The 22,361-nt window shown below is 38.2% G+C and overlaps 3 protein-coding genes across 9 annotated transcripts; 2 read left to right on the forward strand and 1 right to left on the reverse strand.

Annotated features, from left to right (window-relative positions):
• Window positions 1-1,669: 1,669 nt before the first annotated feature.
• LOC110414530 (uncharacterized) lies at window positions 1,670-8,873 on the forward strand. Of its 7 annotated transcripts, none has more exons than XM_021425779.2 (3): window positions 1,670-5,028; window positions 5,164-6,190; window positions 8,230-8,873. In XM_021425779.2, exon 1 carries the CDS (start codon window positions 1,790-1,792, stop codon window positions 4,472-4,474), a length of 2,685 nt encoding a protein of 894 aa, XP_021281454.1. In that variant the 5' UTR covers window positions 1,670-1,789; the 3' UTR covers window positions 4,475-5,028; window positions 5,164-6,190; window positions 8,230-8,873. The 7 variants fall into 7 exon arrangements, with proteins under 7 accessions (XP_021281454.1, XP_021281452.1, XP_021281453.1 ...); XM_021425777.2 differs by lacking the exon at window positions 8,230-8,873 and adding an exon at window positions 6,269-6,387; XM_021425778.2 differs by lacking the exon at window positions 8,230-8,873 and adding an exon at window positions 6,272-6,371.
• LOC110414531 (putative serine/threonine-protein kinase PBL19) lies at window positions 6,345-9,899 on the reverse strand. The gene is made up of 4 exons (XM_021425780.2): window positions 8,949-9,899; window positions 7,560-7,820; window positions 7,251-7,373; window positions 6,345-7,162 (listed from the first exon to the last, which is right to left on the reverse strand). Exons 2-4 carry the CDS (start codon window positions 7,689-7,691, stop codon window positions 6,611-6,613), a joined length of 807 nt encoding a protein of 268 aa, XP_021281455.2. The 5' UTR covers window positions 7,692-7,820; window positions 8,949-9,899; the 3' UTR covers window positions 6,345-6,610.
• Window positions 9,900-14,265: 4,366 nt separating this feature from the next.
• On the forward strand, window positions 14,266-22,336 carry EIF4G (eukaryotic translation initiation factor 4G). Its single transcript, XM_021425370.2, has 10 exons — window positions 14,266-14,529; window positions 14,665-14,898; window positions 15,043-15,176; window positions 15,281-15,430; window positions 15,618-15,685; window positions 15,780-15,836; window positions 16,237-17,667; window positions 17,769-20,929; window positions 21,261-21,455; window positions 21,549-22,336. The coding sequence occupies exons 2-10, from the start codon at window positions 14,723-14,725 to the stop codon at window positions 21,877-21,879; spliced, it is 5,703 nt and encodes a 1,900-aa protein (XP_021281045.1). The 5' UTR covers window positions 14,266-14,529; window positions 14,665-14,722; the 3' UTR covers window positions 21,880-22,336.
• The last annotated feature ends 25 nt before the right edge of the window (window positions 22,337-22,361 follow it).

Raw genomic sequence — 22,361 nt, forward strand, 5'->3', positions numbered from 1 at the left:
TGAAAATAATCCTTCTAAATAATATAAATAATATTGACCAAAAATTTTAACATGAATAAAAATTAGTTTACGAGATCAAAATCGTCACTGTTTTCAATTGTTATAATAGTTAGTATGATTTAATTTTACCATTTTCCATCATAATTGACTTTGTACTTTTTTTTTTCTTTTATAATTTTGCTACTTGAGAAACTAAAATAGTTAAAGAGTAATATAAGCAAACAAATTCAGAGTTCATAAATTTCAAACAAAGTGTTAATCAAAGAAGGAATACAAAGTTCTTACATTCGAAGCATTAACCTAATTGAAATTAAGCAAAGCTACAAATTTAAGAACAAAAGTCGAGAACTTAACGACAATCAAAGTTGTTTTTTATTCACATAATATATGACATGACTCTATGATGTAGTTGTGTGATAGTTGACGTGATCACATTTGTATCTATTGTGAAATGAATAAAAAATTTTTAATTACATATCAATTATCATGTTGTCACATTATCAAGTATGGACAGAAATTGTTAATTGACGTTAAGTTTGTCTGTTGTTAATTTTCTACTAAAAGTCACTAAAATAGTTCAATGATATTTTTAGTAATTAAACTCATTCGTGTATTTAGCTTAGTGGTTGTACCTGAACATTTTACTTATTAATTTGTGAATAATCTCTTATATAGAAAGTAAAGTTCGAATTTTTTTAATTTAAAATAGTAAGTATTTAACTCATTGGTTAATGCATGATTTACGTATTTAAACGAACAAAGTTCAAATCCCCTATTCCTAAAAAAAAAAAAAACTGATCTAAGTAAATTAGATTTGATAATTTTGAATACAACACGGAAAGATACGGGATTAAAAAAGTTTGGGTTTAACTTTAACGTTTTTCGTATTTAATCATATCTGACATGTTTAAGACACGAATAATATGTTTAAACATGTTTAATTAATCGTGTTAATCATGTTTAAAAATATATATGTGACACGCTTATTAACTTGTTAAACATTAATAATCAAAGACTATTTTAACCTTATTTAAATAATTTTAAATATTTATTTTAGTAAGTTTTTTGAAATTTGATAAAGATATTAATGTAATTATGCTATACCCAAACCCTAAGTTGAACTTTTGTTTTGTTATATTTGATGTTATTATTATTTTATTTTATTATAATTATTTTTATAATTATTTATTTTAAACTTAAATAATAAAAATATATTTTGTTGTTAATATTTTTATTTAATCATGTTAAACGTGTTATTAATCATATTGTGTCGTATATTGACACATTTAATAAATATTTTAATCGTATCATGTCATATTATATAATAATTAAACGTATACATATATGTGTTTTATATTTAAGATATGAATATTATTTATATCATATATATATTTAATCTTAGCATGTTTCGTATTTAATCGTACTTAACACGTTTAAGTTAAAAAAACGAATTGTCAAGTTAAACACATATCCATAATTTTTTTATCATGCTATTGCTGGCTGGCCCATTTTTACTATCTAGGCCCAAAATCATATCCAATTAAAGGCCCAAGTGCACCACAGTCTAGCCCTCTGGATCAGGTTCGGCCCACTACATAAAATTGAGTTTCGACAAACAAAACTAAGGAAAAAGAAAATAAGGCATTGGCATAGTTGAATTCAGCAACGGGTCTTACCCATCATTGTTACTAATGCACTGCCGACTTTCCTGAACCATCCCGACGAGCGGGTCCTCTGCTGCTCGATTGCCGGAACAGCTCATCGTTCGAAGACAAAAGACGGCTTCTGCATGTCTGCTAAAGTTAGCCGTGTGCGCTGTTCTTTCCAGGTGTATAATTCTTCTCTCTTTCTCTCTTCTTTACCAAAACCACGAGCTTATGCTCACTCCTCACTATCCCTAATTTCATTCAGTCTTATTCATTTCCTTAACGCACTAAATTCCCAAACGCGCCATTCTTCTTCTTCAAGTTCAACAGGCTTCGATTACTGGAATCAGTTTTCCCCATTTTGTAACTCTAATAAAGCAGCTGCCACAGATTCTTTAAACCTTATTAATTCGAACGAACGCCGTAGAATCACTGTTGGGTTATCAAAGATAATCAAGTGGAAACGTGGGTATTTATTGAAGGGTTTTTCCAACGAATTTTGCCCATGGTTGATGGTAGAAATCATGAAACATTTAGGAACCAGAGAGACCGCGTTTGCATTCTTTAAATTTGCATTTAGGGATGATTCTGAGAGTACCATTAGATCTTCTTGCACCGTTGCGCATATTTTGGGGGCTCAGAACCTTAGATTTCTTGCTCAAGATGTGGTTTCCTGGGTGATTAGGAGAATTGGGGAGAATAGGAGTGAGGATTTGGTGGAGTTTATGTGGGAAGGTCATCATGTGTTCGAGTCGGATTCCTCGGTTCTTGATACGCTTATGCGGGCCTTTTTGATTGTAGATATGGGTTCACAAGCACTGAAGATTTTGACTAGGATGAGGGAGGTGGGTGTGAGGCCAAGTTCATCTGCAATGACAATTCTTTTTAAGCTTTTGCTTAGGGTTGGGGATTATGGTAGCGTGTGGAAGCTGTTTAGAGATATGATTCACGAAGGACCTCGTCCTTCTAATTATACTTTCAATGTCATGATTTTTGGTTTTTGCAGAAAGGGTCATGTTAGAGTTGGAGAGAGTTTGCTTAATGTGATGGGGAAGTTTAAATGTAATCCGGATGTTTACGCATATAATATTCTGATTAATGCCTATTGCATTAGTGGACGGACTTCAGATGCACTTGCTTGGGTCCATCGGATGATAGAGAGGGGTTGTAAGCCAAACATTGTTACATTTAGTACAATTGTTAATGCCTTGTGTTCTGAGGGAAATGTGGTGGAAGCAAGGGAGGTTTTTGATGAGATTCAAGAGTTGGGTCTTTCTCCTAATGTTGTAATATGTAATACCTTGATCAATGGGTATGTTAAGGCAAGGGATATTGGTCAGGCAAACTTGCTTTATGAAGAAATGATATCGAAGGGTATAGCTCCTGATGCAGTAACTTTTAACATTTTGGTTGCTGGGCATTACAAGTATGGACGGGAAGAGGATGGAGATAGGTTGTTGAGAGAGTTAGCGGTACTGGATTTGCTTCCAGATCATTCATTGTGTGATATTTCAGTTGCAGGGTTATGTTGGGTGGGTCGTTTGGATGAAGCCATGGAATTTTTAGAGAATATGCTTGAGAAAGGGATGACACCAAGTGTTGTTGCTTTTAACTCAGTTATTGCAGCATATAGCAAGGCAGGCTTAGAAGATGATGCCTACAAAGTCTATAAAATTATGATAAAATCCAGCTTGAGTCCATCATCTTCCACATGTAGTTCTTTGCTCATGGGTTTGTCCAAGAAGGGGAGGCTGCAGGATGCCAGGGAGCTATTGTATAAGATGATGGAGAAGGGTTTTCTCATTAATAGAGTGGCTTTTACAGTGCTTTTGGATGGTTACTTCAGGAATGGAGATTTAGCAGGGGCTCAAGATCTTTGGAATGAAATGGAATGTAGGGGGATATCCCCCGATGCTGTTGCATTTTCAGCCTTTATCAATGGACTTTCCAAAGCTGGTCTAATTGAGGAGGCGTATGATTTGTTTCTTGAAATGTCAAAAAAAGGATTAATTCCAAATAATTTTGTATATAACTCCTTGATTGGTGGGTTTTGTAATGGTGGAAAGATACATGAAGCACTGAAATTGGAAAGAAGGATGAGGCAGAAGGGTCTTCTTCCTGATATTTATACCTCCAATATCATTATTAATGGATTTTGTAAACAAGCCAAGATGAAGTCAGCATTTGATGCATTTATGGACATTCATCGGGCGGGGCTGGCCCCAGATATTGTAACATACAACACTCTGATTGGTGGGTATTGTGAAGCACTGGACATGGTTAGAGTGGATGAGTTTATGAATAACCTGTATGCTATTGGGTGGGAACCAGACATCACAACCTATAATATACGAATTCATAGTTTCTGTCGTAGTCGAATGATGAATAGAGCTGTAATGATGCTGGATGAACTTGTTACAGTAGGTGTTATTCCAGACACTGTGACATACAATACTATGATGAATGGTGTCTGTAGAGACATACTGGATCGTGCTATGATCATAACTGCAAAATTGCTTAAGATGGCCTTTATTCCAAATGTCATTTCAGCTAATGTGTTACTATCCCATTATTGCAAGCAGGGGATGCCTGAAAGGGCGCTAATGTGGGGTCAGAAGCTAAGTGAGATTTCCTTTGATTTTGATGAGGTTTCTCATAAGATAATGGACAGAGCATACGGTAACGTACAAGAAGATGTTGGGTTTTTTAAAGCAACATCTGGAAAAAGCCGCCTTCTAGAATTTCTCATGTACATTACATATGATTATTTCTCTAGAAACAGACTTAAACAGAAAACAAGTCGAGAGACTCCTAAATTCCTTGTGTAATCCCAAGTGGCATATATAGTGAACTCATGATGAGGAGCATTCTGCATTTGGCGGTAATGAACTTAAAAGTGGGAACAGTTGGAAAGGATGTGAAACATGGTTGAGATAATTGTTATAGTCTAGCAGAGGTGCTTGCTGCAGAACAAAACGTGTTGAACTGAAAGCACCAGAAGGAGAAAGGGGACATAACGAACAGAGGCCTCTCATACTGAATAAGCTATTCATATGTAGATTTGATTCATGGCATAAATTACTAGTTGCTGCTTACTTATATCCGTGCATGTCTTCCCTGTCTGAGAGAAGGGAAACCATACGTGCAACTGAATATCTAGTGGTTGAAGTGAATGCATGTGCAAGATCAGATTGTCACATTTAATTTGGAGTGGAGGGAAGAAGCAGTACATAGGATGAAGCTTCTAACTAAAAGCTGTGTACATAAATTTTTACAGGCCTTGAACATGGTAAAAGAAACTATGGGCTTGAGACTGTTCTTAGGGAAGTAGCTGTTGCAATTATAACAGTGAACACAACTGTCTGGAAGACTGCCCTTGGAGGTAATGTGTCCTTTTATCTTTGCTTGAGCATGTTCAAGTTTCATGTTCTTCTTGTTGTAGAGTGGTGGATTAGGTTAGGGGTTAGCATGCTGTTAAATTTTGACTTTTCTGATATTTCTTTGAATGGTTCAACAGTTGGTTGCTTTGGGACATTGACATGTGAAATTAGTGGTTGAACAGTATAAGGTTGACAGAGGATTGTGCATGCCTACATGGTAAGTATCTTATATTACCAACACCGTGTCTTGTGAATACAGTAGGGTTGACCCTTGATGGGTTACGTTTCTGTTTGCTTCCAATTTTCCATCATTATGTGGACGCATCAAAATGCTTTTAATATAGCAACCTTTTAGTGTCCTCAGGCTTTAGTTAACCATTGACTTCTCTGATCTTTTAAGAACATAATAATCACCAAAATTTTGATTTTTTTTGCACTGTTGGTATTATTGTTTTCGAAACTATGGAATATACTTGTTTTTTGATGCAATCTAATCAACTATAAATGTGAAAGAATTTCTGTGTTATACAAGTTTCCGTACAGATTAATTTATTGATACAGTTGACTTCACACTTGGCGCACTAATTGAGCAAGATCTTTCTCTTTATATTCCAAGTTATGGTTAATTAGGATATCGTATATTGTTATTTGTAATGTGGCTTACCTATTTGCAGTAAATTTTTATTAGAAATTAAGCTAAATAGTTTCATTAAGCTGTAAGTGCCGCATCTTATGACTGGTGGATCTTTTGCAGCTAATGCAAATTCAGATGACTGTTGTTATTGTAGTTCAAGCATTAGCATTGTAGATATCTTGGATGATTGTTTTTCATTTCCAAGTGATGGCTCTCAATTTTTCAACCATGACTGCACTGCCCACATTGGCAGGTCAGTTAGCCACGGTAGTTCCTTCTTCAGTTTAGGAGCAGATGTTTATGTTGAGCGGATGAGTTGAAATCATTGGATCACATTATTTTAATAGACGAAAAACGCAAATCATACTGCATAGCTGAAGCTTGATGGGTGGCTAACACAACAAGATGCTCACCTTCTGCTTGGTGGTGACTGCAAATGGCATTTTCATCAGGGGAAGTTTGACTTTGCTGGAGCAACTTGTCGGAGCTATGCACGTTGACAAAACCAAATAAACCATGGACATTCTAAGGTATATTCTGGTAGCTTGGTTCTCCAAAGTTCAAGGTTTCACATTATAGTTTATGTTGAATGATTTTTGCCCAAACAGCAGAAATGATGAACCTGGGGGAGGACAGCTATATATTGGGATAGAAACATCAATACCTTGTAGGGGAATCCCAAAATAAACGAAATATGTATACTTTTGTTTTTTCAATAAGAAAAAAGGGGGAATACCAAGGTTTTCTATTCTTTTTTCTTTTTCTTGATTACTGTACATGGAGGCCAAAGCCCAGGCACAATTTGATAATATCCATTCCAGGAACTGGCCCTCTATAAAAGGTCTCATGTCTTACAGTAACACATCTTTAGAAGTTTAAGGACAAATGGGGAGAGAGGGCTGGTTTGGGGGGGGAGGGGAGAGGAGGAAAAGAGAAAAAAGAGAGAGAACTCATGGCACTTTGGCTCTCTGCAACATCATCAATCTCCTTCTACTTGCACCTTCTACATGCTCACCCAGTTTTGCAAGGTGTGCCATCCGCCTTTTCCATGATTCCGAGACACCAAATTGATTTGAGTTCGATTCTGTTTCAGCCAGTTCAATTTCAGGTACCTCAGGACTCTCATTCCCCCGATCATTTCCATCATCTGAAACTTGGATTATCTGCTTCAACCTCTCTACCACGTGACTCATCTTCGGCCGGTCCTTGGGACTTTTTAATAAACAAGTGTCTGCTAACTTAGCAATTTCTCGAGCTGCAGCTGTTGAAAACTGGTTTTCAAGACGAGGATCCATTATTGAGCTGAACTTTTTGCTATCAGCAGGGAACTGTTTCACCCATTCCAGGAGTTTCTGCTCTGCTTTCGGGCGGCCTCGTTCCAATGAACGTCTGCCTGTAAGAATCTCATACAATACCACCCCAAAACTCCAAACATCACTCTTATACGTGAGATGTCCTGTCTCAATGTAATCAGGAGCAGCATAACCATAAGTCCCAACTACCTGATCAGAAAAACATAAACCTTGTTACCATCAGCAGCTCTGTAATAGGTCTGTAATAGGATTTAAAGAAAGCACAGAGAATACTAACGGCTGTCGAAACATGTGTACGCCCAGCCATCGGCCCCTCCCTTGCTAGCCCGAAGTCTGAAAGCTTTGGATTGAAGTTCTCATCCAATAACACATTGGAGGCTTTGAAATCTCGATATATCACCTTGCATATCATGAAACCAGAGATTAAGCACAAAGAACCATAGATTCAAATTCTGAAGATAACATGCAGACAACCGTATATTCAGGATCAGCTAAGCAAAGGGTATGTTTTATGTTCAAAATGTTGGAGTTCTATCATATTATATGTAAGAAAACAGAAATGCATAGTTAGTGTTTAAAAAGGAACCTGAACTTCTAAACCTTCGTGCAGATAAGCTAATCCTTCCGCTGCTCCGAGTATTATCTGCAATCTTGTTTTCCAAGGAAGAGGAGGGTATGCACGCCGGAAAAGATGATCCTCCAAGCTCTTATTTTGCATAAACTCGTATACCAGAAGACGCTGGATTCCTCTTTCTCCATCAACAGCACAGTATCCTATGAGTTTGACGAGATTGGGGTGATCAACAACACCAAGAAACTGGACTTCCGCCACCCATTGTTTGTGTCCCTATATGGATCAAACAGAACTATGAAACAACAGTTCATAGCAATGAAAAACCTTTTATCCTCTCAATTACCAATCAAGAAGGGGAATGAGGGTGATATTAACAAGTTTTCTTGTCAAAAGGAGACAGAAATCCTGTAGATGGGGGAGAGAGGATTGATCTTGCAATGCATAACATGTTTTTTCTTTTTTTCTCATTATCTTATGCCATAATTGACTACTAAGCACAATCAACAGTCCATTTTTCCTTTTAGGTCAAAACTAGCAGTATTAAGTTTACATTACTATATCAACTAGCAGCTTCCACGAAAAGTAAGATGAAAATCTCACTGTATGGCAGGATGAGTAGGGTAAAGAAATCAGCACTCGTGAAATTGCAGATTTGATTTTGAATGGTAGTGTTGGTCTGCAGGAAACTAATTAGTCCTTTCTTGCTGATCAAACACAAAGGACAAGAAAGGTTGAAGGCAACAGTTTTCTCCTCCGTTTTCCTCTTCAGCAAAACTGGAACTTAAAGGGTTAAGAAATGCTTTGACAAATCAGAAGCTTGGAAAAAAAAGTACGGCATACTTTATGGTAGCTGTCAAGCACTCCTATTGAACCTTTTGCCACTCTCACAAGTAAGCATGAACTTCAAAAAGAAGCAGGCATTTGCAGTTAAGCCAATACAATTATATGTTCAATCAATGTGCTTGGAAAAAATGTACGGCATACTTTATGGTAGCTGTCAAGCACTCCTATTGAACCTTTTGCAACTCTGACAAGTAAGTATGAACTTCAAAAAGAAGCAGGCATTGCAGTTAAGCCAATACAATTATATGTTCAATCAATGTTGTGGTGAAGTACATGGAAATAGAACAAACAGGAGCAAGCAAAATTCAAACACACGGTCTTCAGGATACTGTCAGCAAGGGCAACCAGCCAAGATAATTGCCCAAACAATTGCAGAAGGTATCCTGAGTACTTTTATAAGGACTAAAGAGGAAGAAAAAACTCTGAGAAACACTTAAAATCATCAAGATCTCCAAAAACTAAACAAGTTGTCATGCAGATCGAGGCGGGTTGGGGGGGGGGGGGGGGTGCGGGGGATTTTCCATGTACACAAACAGAGCAAGAGGCAAGAGGACAAACCTGCAAGCCATTCTTGTTGAGCTTTTTAATAGCAACCACCACAGGCTCACCCTTTCCATCAACAGGCTTGATCGCACCTTTATAGACGCTCCGAAGCCGCCTTCGTCAATCTTGAGTAGCAAACTGAAATCATGGGTGGCTTGCCTAAGCTCTGAGAAAGAGAAGACCCGCAAGTTATGAGCTTTTTCTTCGTACAACTCCGGTATGCTACGCGGAGAAGCTGCCGAACATGAGGACTTTGTGATCCGATCAGGTCCTCCTGAATATTCCCTGATTTCTCCCTTTCTTCTTTCAACTCTGGGGCTGATCTTGTCCCCTGCTTCTAGACTTGTAGTTGAAATACTGAAAACACTTCATTACATGAAAATTTCACAGGCTGAAGAGCAGTTCTTTATTGGGATTTAAATGTGATCTTGGGACAGCGGCTGACTCCACACTAGACAAATCTACAGAAGAACGCGTGATTGAATCAGTAAACTTAAATGAGACATAAGAAATGAAAAGCGGAAGGGAAGGAGAATGGTGACTAGCAATAGGAATTCGACCAAGAAATTCAAATATGGCAGCAATGAAAAGAAAGCAAAGAAAAAGGCCGTCAACTATACAGAGAAAAAAGCAAAGCAAGAAGGGGATGAGGACAAAATTAAGCAAAACCCAATTGAGGAAACAAGATGTCAACAGAGAATTCAGCAAAAGTAAACACGGAAATGGAAGTTCGAAAGCCTGTGTTGAAGGTGGTAGAGAGAGACAGAGAGAGATAGCAGAGGGTTTTCATGGTTTCTACCAGGGTTTGGGAGGGTTCCATGAAGAAAGATCTTGCATTTGGTTTACTTGCAAAGCTTTTCTTTCTGTTTGTCCTTCGAAAAGCTGATGATTCGGTATTGGGTTGGCTTGGACTGTTTGACACAAACAACTGTTTCTGATTGAAGAATTCAACGAGTTGAAATTCAGATAAGTCAGTTTTCTAGGCTGACCGGCAAAGATTAAAACTTTAAATAATAAAAAAAAGTGGTCTTTCTACTTCCCAACCGTAACTAAGTACTCCGTCTGACTTTCTAGACCTTCCTCCCTGTAACATGGATTTAATAACCACAAAACAAAGAGGGACCCACTTTGAAAACGACAAAGGATCAACCTTTGTTGCCCCTTCTGTTCTGTTCTTCTTCTCGTGGCTTTCTTTAATGCCAATTTGCATGCCAACTTAATTCAAACGTCAGTTTGGTACCTGCCTGCCCTGCCCCCTAATGAAATTTTACAAAGGAAGAGCATAAACCTTGAAACTTGAAATGAACCAAAGTTTGAAAAGAAAAAGGTTAAGAAAAGGGGATCCAATCTAACAACTCTCCATTGCTGGCATTTTTAAGTTCGTAATCCCCAAACACCCTTTTTTAGGATCCGAGAAGTTGAATGTTCTTGGACTAAGATCTCCACATTTGACAGTTTAAAAAGTGAAAAGATTACCTTAAAATCTAAAGTGGTGATGCTTGAGGAAAAGGAAGCTAGAAAACCAGAAAAAGACCTCCCTTTTCTGGGATGCCAATCAGCTATTGCCCAAGATGATTTTGATATCTCAATTTTCTAACAACAAATCATGATACTCAGTTTGGGTGTTCTCAAATTTTTAATTTCCTTGTGATTCCATTATTGACATGTTAAATCTTAATCACTCACACACATACACGAAAATAATATACTTTGCAATTATCACTTTAATAGATATTCGATATTAAAAATCTTATGAAACTAATTACATATCATAATATCATTATAACAAAAAAAAATGCTATGGCAAAGTTTACAATAACAGGTTACTATATCATGATAATAAAAGATCATAAAAGCCCGATCTTGATTTGATGGTATTGTTAAAAGAGTTAGAAGAATTGATTGAACTACCTTAATCTATGCTTAGTGCTATGGATTAATTATCTATGCTTTAATCTTTATTTTGCAATAACACCAAAATAGGCTATAAAACAGAGGAGGCACCAAAATTTGACCCTTCTTTCGTCTTGCCCTGCTACTTTGTTTTTTTTTTTTTTAAATCTTTAAGACATAAATCTCTTCAGTGTTTAAAATAGAATAGCAAATACGAACCTGGTACAGACATGGACATGGACCGGAAGGCAACGTGACATGCCTTCAACAGCGCTCACGAGCGGTTGACACGAGGGAGATAGAGTGAGGACCACTTTAGATTTGGCATTCATTCCCATTGAGACATGTGGCTGGCTGTCATTTGTCGAGGTTGCAAATCAAAGATTAGATCAGATAATCAGCTCTAATTCTTACATTAAAGCTCCTAATTATCACTCTAACTGTGACTTTTCTCGACTTTATATTTTAAATCTGTACGGATTTGTTCTATCCAATTTGATTTAAGTTAAATTACATAAATGTATATAACTAGGTTTTTATTTTTTTATTATATTAATATAAGATTTGAATAAAAAATACTATGCTTACACACTAGCCTATCCCTCCTCCCATGCATGGACCACTTCACAACATTGGACGCATTTATTTTTTTATTTATATATACACAAATCATGATTTTAACCAAATAATAATAATAATTATTTTTATTCATATAATAAATGTCGTATTCAATTTCATACCAATTGTTACGTTATTTCATTAATTCTTCAACACCATGGTTCACAAACTTCTACAAAAGTAATAAATTTATCTTTATTCTTCAAATGTCCTTCATGTGAATTTATCATATAATATTAAATTTTTAATCACAAATATTAGTAACACGCTTTTATGATAATATAAAAAAATATAATTAAGAATCCCAAGGGTAGCAAACCAAAGAGTATTATACTCAATCAACCTACCATTTTTCAATGCTCTCCATTCGTTGAACCACGCACCACCAAAAATCCTCTTCCCTTCTTCTTCGGGAGCCTCATGATCTCGTCGAATGATGTAAGATATCCGATTATAATATTCATTACGGGTGCACAATTAGGTTCGGATCCTTTTGTGTTCTAATAATGGGCTAAAGTCAGTTGAAATGACCCAAATGGTCTTGATGGGCTGATCCTGGCCTAGTTTTTATGGCTGACTTATTCTTTAGTCATCATCAGCCCAAATCTTTGCCCATTTCACTTAACAGAGATGATGATTCAATCCTATAAACCCAATGTTATTTTCTTTGTCACATTCACACTGTCGTTTGTGTTCCCTTCAACCAAGGAAACTGATAAGCAAAGAAGAGAATTCTGTTGCAGTTCCTGAAGATAATTGGATGAAAATGGTCCTGCATGACAAGCTCACTACCATCCAAAAGAGTTAAACTTAGTGGAAAGATTCAGGTTCTTTGGCACTATGATGGAAACAGATTTTGCGTTTACTCCCAGGTAGCCAATTGACACTAGGATCAGTGCCACAGACAGTTCAACTTCAAGTTGTCTCTCAATTTATAGCATGACATGTTGATTGCAAGCTTTGGGTTCTTCTTGTTCTGTTTTCCAAACATTTTGCTGGATTGGGATGGAACTGGTTTACTTGCTTTAGCTTGATCTTGCTTGGGTTTTGTTTCCATGGAAACTATTATCAATTCTACCCAAATCTCCAAACTAGGAAATAATGCATATTGTGGCAGAGTGAGCATTCTTCTGATGAGCACTGGTGCTTGCAACTGGAGCTTCTTGGATTGTATCTCAACACTCTCCTGTACTCAAGGAGTCAGGAGTTCTCTGCTGCTTCTTGGTAACTTTGTATCAAAAGTTACACCAATACAAGTTTGCCTTCTTGAATCTACACGCAGGTGCTGCTATTGTGTTCCTACCCTTTACTTCAAGGCTAGATGTTGAGTTTTCCAATCTGGGAAGTTTCAGCACTGATCTATGTTACAAGCCATTTTTTTGTGTAGTTCAGGCCTGAATGCCTTACATCCAACGTTCAGCTATTGCAATGACAGCAAATTAGAGGTCCCTGGCACTTTCAACAAAGAGTGTATAAGTATCTTCATAAACTTTATCTATAATGTTATCTTTTTATCAAGATCAAATTAGATAAACCCATTTTTATAATGAAATAAAACTAAATCAACTTATATAAATTCACACTTTAAATATACAAAAAAAAATCTATCAAGCATGAAACCGAGAATAAAAATCATAAATGATAATTATATTGTTTCCATAACAAGCATCATGATCTAAGCATTGATAATGCATTCATTAAAAAAAAAATGGTTGGTTTGCAACTTGGTTTTATCATTGGTATAGTTGGAATAGTGGAATTTAAATAAAGTTTAGGTATTTCATTTTTTTTTGTTGTAAATAAATAAGTCATTTATTAAATAAATACTAGTATTGTAGTTCATGTAAATATAAAGAAAAATTCAATTAATTTTCACATAAAATTAAAGAAATAGAGAAAGAGAGGAATTATTAAAGTTAGGTGAGTTACTTGCATCAAGTTAGTTAGGTTTTCTATTAAAAATAAAGGAAAAATAAATAATATTATTTAAAGATTTTAATGCATTTTTATTATTTCTTGTAATCATAAAAAACCAAAATCAATCTTGATTTTGACTGTTAGTAATAAAATTAGGTACTTTTTTTAAAAAAAATTATAAGTAAACTCATATGAAATTTCTCAATTTTATTATTAATAAATAAGTATTAAATGGTATAAAAAATTATTTAATTATTTATTTTTTTGGCTTAAGAAAGTTCATGGTCAATGACACATGGGATTTGCAACTATTAATTCAAGACATATATTCCTCTTTTGACTTATCATGCATTTGTCATGTGAAATTAAAATAATTAGAAATACTTAAATTAAAAAAAAAACCCAAAAAACAATGGAAAGTCTCAATTCATACTTTAATTTTTTGGTCTTTTACTTTGGGTGATGCAATAATAAATGCAAAGGCAACAAACAAAGTAAATTTTAATTTTTCCCCTTTTTAGACTCTTAAATTTTTAATTTTATATTAAAAAATCCAATATTTTTTAATAAAATTAATTTGGAAAAAACAAATATTTTGGAGACTAAAATAATAATTACCCTCTACAAGCTCTATTTTCCCAAAAGCAACCTTTCCGATCACCCAACCCTCCACATTCCACAACCAACGCCGGCGGCGCGTGGAGGGAGGGGGTGAAAGGGGGTAAAGAAAAGAAAAGAGGGTGAAAAGTAAAAGAAGCAGGGTCGGTGAGTAAAAAACCAAAAGAAAGGAAAAGAGTATAAAAATGAGGGGCGGTAAAAAAGATCGGAGCGAAAGCGAAGAGTTCTCTGTTCACTAAACTCAAATGAGCCACGACTCGTTCGATGCTTCGATCTCCTAAAAAACCTACCTTTTGACCACCTTGCTCGACAGTTTGTTACCTAATTTACTCTCTCTCTCTTCCAACATTTTAATTATTTTTATTTTTATTTTATTTTGACAAATATTTTGGGGGCTTTTGTTTCTCTTATGAAAGAGAAAATTTTAAAAATTTTTATTTTTTTCCTTGCTGCGTCTTTTGCTGCTGCGTATATCGACGTGACCACCCAATAAAAAACCCTAACTTTCTCCCTCTTTCTTGTCTCTCTGCACACTCTTTTGAGTTCACAGGTACACACTTCCGCTGATCGAACCCTGATTTTTTGTTGATGTTGTTGTTGTTGGTGCAATACTCATTGCGGTGTTGTGAAAATGCTATGATTTGTTGAGGTTTGGTTTTTTTTTTGGGGATCTGTTTGGATGCAGAGATAAAAAGAAGAACAAAAAAGGAGGGAAATAGGAGGAGGAATCAAGGGTGGGATATATGTCCTTCAATCAACCAAGGTCCGATAAAAGCGAGCAACAATACCGAAAATCCGGGCGATCCGCCAGCTCTAATCAGCAGCGGACCTCCTCAGGCGCTTACGGTAAGGGCGCTGGCGGCGGGCCCGCCCCTTCACCGTCTCTTTCCTCGTCTTCTTCTTTATCTTCCAATCGAAGGTAACGACAACTCATCATCGGGCTCTAGGCTTTAGGGTTTGCCTTATTTTTTCTTTTTGTTTGATTGCCAGTTTATTTAGGGTTTCTATGCGATTTCATGTATTGATGATGTTTTTTTTTTGTTGCGTGGTCTTGAGACGATAGTTTGAGGAAGTCTAACAATGCACAAGGAGGGCAATCTAGGGTAAATTCACCGGCTGTGAATCCTTCGGAGTCTACTAATGCTTCTGCCGCCCGAAACATACAGAATGGTGCACATGTACTGCCCCAGTTACAGGGTATGATTCGAAATTCTTTAGCTTGTTTCACTTTATAGATTTTTAATCAAAGAAAAGAGGATTATCTTCTTGTTATTTGCGTTTGTGCTAATGTTTTCTGATAGGAGCATCTGATGCACCGGTTGCAAGCGGTGCTGCCAAGCCAGTTGAATCGCCTGCCACTCAGAGAAGCACCCGAGCTGTTCCAAAGGCTCCAACTTCTCAATCTGCCGCCATGAGTTCTGATGGTAGTTTTCCCACAACCCCCGCAAAAGGTATGTTTCTGTTGTGCTTGGTGTAATATGATTCTAGGATCAAAGTTACTTCAATTATGAGAAAACTGGGGGTTTTTCAGTTTAGTAATTATAAATGATGTATAATATTTTCAATGCTTATTTACTGTGATAGTTATTTCTAGCTCTAAGATGATGTGACTAATTTTTTTTGTCTGATTAACTCCAGGAGATGCATCCAAAGCATTCTCTTTGCAATTTGGGTCCATAAGTCCTGGTTTCATGAATGGAATGCAGGTATTTTACTATTCTCATATTCCTACTCTTATCTTTTTTCCATTCAAAACCTTTTTTTTCTAACAGCAAATGTTATATCCTTGTTCTTATGTAGATTCCAGCACGGACTAGCTCAGCACCCCCAAATTTGGATGAGCAGAAACGTGATCAGGTTTGGCTCTTATCATGAACTGTACGCTATCTGTGGATGTTTTTGCACCTCATCCTTCTTCTTCTTCTTTTTCTTTTTTAACCAAAATTTAAAAGATACAGAGATTAGTGGATCATAAGACCTAGTGATTGTCCTTCTTCATCTAGTTTAATTTTCAAGAACCATGAAATGTTATGCCTCATAAAACTAAAAGATTGCTTCCTTTTGCTCACCCTGGTTGCGGTTCCAAATATTAAGAAACTGAACATCTTGAAGAACCTAAGTAAAATCTGAGCTTGACATGTTTAGGCCCATCTTAATTTCTGGTTTCTCATGTTCACCATCTTGATGCTTTCTAACTGATATAGTTTTGGGGTCTTTTAGGAATTCACTTACATATGATCGACATTTAAACCTGCAGGCACGCCATGATTCTTCTTTTAGATCTGTACCAAATTTGCCTGCTCCCATCCCTAAACACCAGTTACCAAGAAAGGATTCAGTTGCAGCTGACCAATCTAATTCGGGGGAGCCTCATCCGGTGCCCAAGGTCAAAAAAGATGCACAAGCCTCTGTGGCATCCCCTGCAAACCTGGCACAGAAGCCTTCCCTTCTTAATATGCCCATGACTTCTATGCAGATGCCATTTCATCACCAGCCCCAGGTTTCCATGCAGTTTGGTGGGCCTAATCAACAGATTCAGTCTCAGAGTGTTACTGCTACTTCAATTCAAATGCCGATGCATATGCCATTACCTATGGGAAATGCACCTCAGGTACAGCAGCAAGTCTTTGTTCCAGGTCTTCAGGCTCATCCACTGCCACCTCAGGGAATGATGCATCAGGGTCAGGGCTTGAGTTTCACACCACCCATGGGTGGACAGCTTGCTCCCCAGTTGGGAATGGGCATGGCCCCTCAGTATTCTCAGCCACAGGGAGGGAAGTTTGGGGTTCCTCGTAAAACCACTCCTGTTAAGATTACTCACCCAGACACGCATGAAGAACTAAGGCTTGATAAACGAACAGATACATATTCTGATGGTGGGTCATCAGGTCCAAGGTCTCATCCTAATGTGCCTTCTCAATCGCAGCCAATTCCATCTTTTGCACCTTCTCATTCAATTAACTATTTTTCCAATTCTTATAATCCCAATTCCATGTTTTATCCACCGCCAAGTTCTCTGCCATTGTCTAGTAGCCAGATAACTCCCAATTCCCAAGGGCCGAGATTTAACTATACTGTTAGCCAGGGTCATCAAAACATATCTTTCATAAATTCAGCGGCAGCCCATAGTTCACCACAAGTTAATAAATCTGTAAATCTTGCACATGGCACTTCGGAACCACCAAATGTGGAACTTTCACGTGATGCACACAATGTGAAATCCTCTGCTTCCTCAGGTACAGCACAGGTGACTGTTAAGCCATCTACTGTTTCTATGGGAGAAAAGGTTGCAGATTCCTCTTTGTCAAGTAGCTTGCTGGCTCTTGAAAAGGTTGGGTCAATAAAACCTTCGATGCCAGCTAGTGAGGTTAGCTCATCTCAGTCTCAAAGGGACTTGGATACTTGTCCAGAGAGCTCCGTACAGCAGGCTAAACCTGGAAATGAATCATTGACATGCAAGTCGTTACCGGCGGCATCTAAACATTCGGGGGGAGTTCCAGCAACTAACTTGGACGAGAGCTTGCCATCTAATTCTGTATCTTCTGTTTCAGCTGCTACATCGGAGGAGTCTATGCCCGTTGTTGCCAGTAATGAAGGCAGAAGGAAGGAGAGTTTGAGTAGGTCAAACTCTATGAAAGATTATCAGAAGAAACCAGGCAAGAAAGGACTTATTCAGCCACAAAATCAGGTATTTTCCTTGTGTTTTCCTTCTGCAGTTTTTGTTGCACATGTAATGTTTTGTTTGCATGTATTTATCTGTTCCTTTACTTATTGTTGATTGGTGGACAGTCTACGTCAACATCCAACTTGGCTTCCCCCACTGCAGACATTGGTATTTCCTCAGACAGTGCAGTTTCTGAAACTGTGGAGGCTAAAACAGCTGTAGCATCATCTGCAGCTACTGATGTTTTGTCACAATCTACCAGGGAATTACCATCATTTAATGATGCTTCAACTTCTTACGTAGAACAGAAGACAGACAGCAAAAGAGAAGGCTTAACCTCAGTTTCATCTGAAGTTCCTGGTACTGGCAGTAATGTTGATAGCTTGGACATGGTTCAGCATGCTAGGATAGATGGTTCTTCCAAGCTGGATGAGCAACCAAAACCTGAAATTAGTGGAATTAAGGATGAAGAGGAAAAAATTTTGACTGAAAAGCACTTAAGGGACAACGCTAGCCTTGAGCTTCCTTCTCAACCAGTTCCATTGAAACCTATGGAGCTTAAGTCTGATCATGAACCTGCCTTGAAGTCTACCAACAATGATGTTCCAACCTCAGGAACTGCACAGGGGGTGCTTGGTGAAGATGTGGGGTTTAACATAGAAAATGAGAGGGTCACTGACAGTGTAGATGTCTCTACCTCTGGAATTGCTGACCCTACAGATGTTGAAGGTTATCATGTTGATATGACTTTGAGTTCAGATGGTTCTTCAACTGCCACTGGTAGCAATGAGATCACTGTTACTAAATCTAGTGCATCAGACCAGCAATCTGCTCCTGTCCCAACTCCATATCTCCCAGAATCAACTTCAAAATGTGAAGGGGAAGGTGTTCCGGTACCTGGTTCAAGGGACAAGCCTGTGCCAGAACTCAGTAGGACAAAGAGTACTTCAATTAAAGGGAAGAAAAAAAGAAAAGAATGTCTTCTGAAAGCCGATGCTGCTGGGACAACTTCTGATCTCTATATGGCATATAAAGGTCCTGAGGAAAAGAAAGAGACAGTCATACCTTCAGCAAGTGCAGAAAGCAATTCCATTAGTGATAAGCAGGCATCTCATGAGGCCCCTCAGGTGGATGCCATAGAAAGTGAGAAAATTGCACCGAATAAAGCTGAACCGGATGATTGGGAAGATGCTGCTGACATGTCTACACCAAAGTTAGAAACTTCAGATAATGGCGAAAAGGTCCATGGAGGTTTAGTAGATCATGAGAAAGATGGAAGTGGGAATATGGCAAAGAAGTATTCCAGAGATTTCCTCCTTAAGTTTGCAGAGCAGTGTACTGATCTTCCACAGGGATTTGAGATAGCTTCTGATATTTCAGAGGCCTTGATGACTGCCAATGTCAATGCTTTTCACCTTGTTGATCGTGATTCATATCCTAGTCCTGGAAGAGTAATAGACAGGCAACCTAGTGGATCTCGATTGGACCGCCGTGCTAGTGGAATTGTTGATGATGGCAGATGGGTTAAATCTTTTGGCCCAGGAAGGGATTTGCATCTTGATCTCGGTTATGGTGCTGCTGCAGGTTTTCGGCCTGGCCATGGAGGTAACTTTGGTGTTCTAAGGCATCCACGTGCACAAACACCTATGCCATATATTGGAGGGATCCTTGCTGGGCCAATGCAATCTATGGGTCCACAGGGAGGGATGCCACGAAATAGTCCTGATGCTGACAGGTGGCCACGTGGTACTAACTATCAGCAAAAGGGGTTGATTCCTTCTCCCCAAACCCCATTACAGATCATGCACAAAGCTGAAAAGAAATATGAAGTGGGTAGAGTGGCAGATGAGGAAGAAGCCAAGCAGAGGCAACTGAAAGCCATTTTGAACAAACTAACTCCCCAAAACTTTGAAAAACTCTTTGAGCAAGTAAAAGCAGTAAACATTGACAATGCAGTTACACTCACTGGTGTCATCTCACAGATCTTTGACAAAGCTTTGATGGAGCCTACTTTCTGTGAAATGTATGCAAACTTCTGTTATTATCTGGCAGGAGAGTTGCCTGATTTTAGTGAAGACAATGAAAAGATTACGTTCAAGAGATTGCTGCTGAACAAGTGCCAGGAGGAATTTGAGAGGGGGGAGAGAGAGCAAGAAGAAGCTAATAAAGTTGAGGAAGAGGGTGAGGCTAAACAGTCTGAGGAGGAAAGAGAGGAGAAGAGAATCAAGGCACGGAGACGAATGTTGGGTAATATTAGACTTATTGGGGAGTTGTACAAGAAGAAAATGTTAACTGAGAGAATTATGCATGAATGCATCAAGAAATTACTTGGTGAATATGAGAATCCTGATGAGGAAGATGTTGAGGCTTTGTGTAAATTAATGAGTACGATTGGAGACATGATTGACCATCCCAAAGCAAAGGTGTATATGGATGCTTATTTTGAGAGGATGGCAAAGTTGTCGAACAATATGAAACTATCTTCTAGGGTTAGGTTTATGTTGAAGGATGCTATTGATCTGAGAAAGAATAAATGGCAGCAGAGGAGGAAAGTTGAAGGGCCTAAAAAGATCGAGGAAGTGCACAGAGATGCTGCTCAAGAGCGACAAGCACAAGCCAGTAGGCTTGCTCGTGGTCCTGGCATCAATCCTGCTGCAAGAAGAGCACCTATGGATTTTGGTCCGCGAGGCTCTATGTTATCTTCCCCAGGTGCTCAGATGGGTAGTTTCCGTGGGTTGCCAAACCAGCTCCGTGGTTTTGGGGCTCAGGATGTTCGCATGGATGAAAGACAGTCTTTTGAGGCTAGGGCTTTGTCAGTTCCCTTGCCTCAAAGACCGATTGGTGATGATTCTATTACTTTGGGCCCCCAGGGTGGTCTTGCTAGAGGAATGTCTTTTAGAGGACCACCAGCAATTTCCAGTGCTCAATTAGCTGATGTTTCTCCAACTTCAGGAGATTCAAGAAGAATGGGTGCTGGTTTGAATGGTTTCAGTTCTGTATCAGAGCGAACTAGTTATGGTTCTAGAGAGGATCTCATGCCAAGATATGTGACAGATAGATTTGCAGCACCAGCTGCTTATGACCAGTTGAGTTCCCAGGAACGTGGCACAAATTTTGGTCATAGGGACTTGAGGAGCCCAGATCGTAGTTTTGATAGACCTCTTGCAGCTTCACCACCTGCACGAGGCCAAACATCAGGTGTCACTCAAAATATTCCTCCAGAAAAGAGCTGGCCTGAGGAGCGCCTGCGGGATATGTCCATGGCAGCAATTAAAGAATTTTACAGGTATCCTCTTGTCTCAAGTGTGATTTTAGTGTCCCATATACTAGCCATTGTAATTGCCATAAATATATATGTAATACATGCACAGCCACACATACATTTGCATCTGGACCTATACATGCACTCTACTTTTAGTCATCAGCAGAAAATTGAATTATAAAACTACTCTTGAAAAGGGTTGTTGACTGATGGTTGGCTTAGTATCTGAAATATCAAATTTATGGATGGGTAGTCTAATATTCTGACTACATTTAACATGTGCAAATCCTGAAAAGGGTTATTACTTGGTTACTTTTATCGAGTACTTAGCATTTTTCTCTTTTAATTCTTATAGTGCTAGAGACGAGAAAGAAGTTGCTTTGTGCATCAAGGATTTGAATTCCCCAAGCTTCCATCCCACAATGATTGCTCTGTGGGTAACAGACTCTTTTGAGAGGAAAGACATGGAACGGGATCTTTTGGCCAAGCTACTTGTTAATCTGACAAGGTCTCGTGATGGTGTGTTGAGCCAAGTTCAACTCGTTAAAGGGTATGAGAATCATTTAGCAACATTTACTGATTGATTATAACCCTTTGAAGTCATTATATTTATGCGTTTTCATTATTTTGTTCTTTTGTTCAGGTTGGAATCTGTTCTCAGCGCATTGGAGGATGCTATGAATGATGCCCCGAGAGCTGCAGAATTTCTTGGTCGGATTTTTACCAAAGTCATCATTGAAAATGTGATCTCCCTGAGGGAGATTGGACGTTTAATATATGATGGCGGAGAGGAGCCAGGGCGTCTTCTAGAAATCGGGCTTGCTGGGGATGTTCTCGGAAGCACCCTGGGGATAATTAAAACAGAGAAAGGAGAAACCTTCTTAAATGAAATTCGATCAAGTTCCAATCTGCGTTTGGAGGACTTTCGGCCACCAGATCCTAACAGGTCAAGCATATTAGAAAATTTTATTTAGAGGATAATGATGCTCCTTGTATTTCGTTAGAAGAAATTCATGCCTAGTGGCTCTAGGGGTACCATGTCAATTTGCGAAAATATTTTTGCGTGGGTGGGTGGGGATTTACATATGGGTTTCTTCTTGGCCATGTTTTAATATTATTTCTTGGAAATATTCACTGCAATTATGAAAGATCAAATTGAGCATCCAAAATTGGTAACTCCCTGCGGCAACTTGCTCTTTCCTTCCTAGTGCCTATACTGCATCTGCATCTTCATCTTATTTGTTATCATATCGAAGCTCTTTGTAATGGCAAGATCAAGATCCTTTGCCTGAGGTACCTGAGCCATGGCCAGGAACTTGCAAAATGAAAATCTTTTGCCTCTGTCACCGCATCAATACACCCTGTCAAAGAAACCATTGTGCCTTGTTTCTTTTGAGAAGCAATAAAGGAAGGGTCTGTTATTTTTTTTCATTCACCTTTAGTCCCAAAATCTTCA

The sequence above is a fragment of the Theobroma umbraticum genome, unplaced genomic scaffold (genome assembly GCF_002168275.2).
Source record: "Theobroma umbraticum cultivar Fairchild unplaced genomic scaffold, ASM216827v3 scaffold_4.1, whole genome shotgun sequence".
NCBI classification, from domain to species: Eukaryota; Viridiplantae; Streptophyta; class Magnoliopsida; order Malvales; family Malvaceae; genus Theobroma; species Theobroma umbraticum.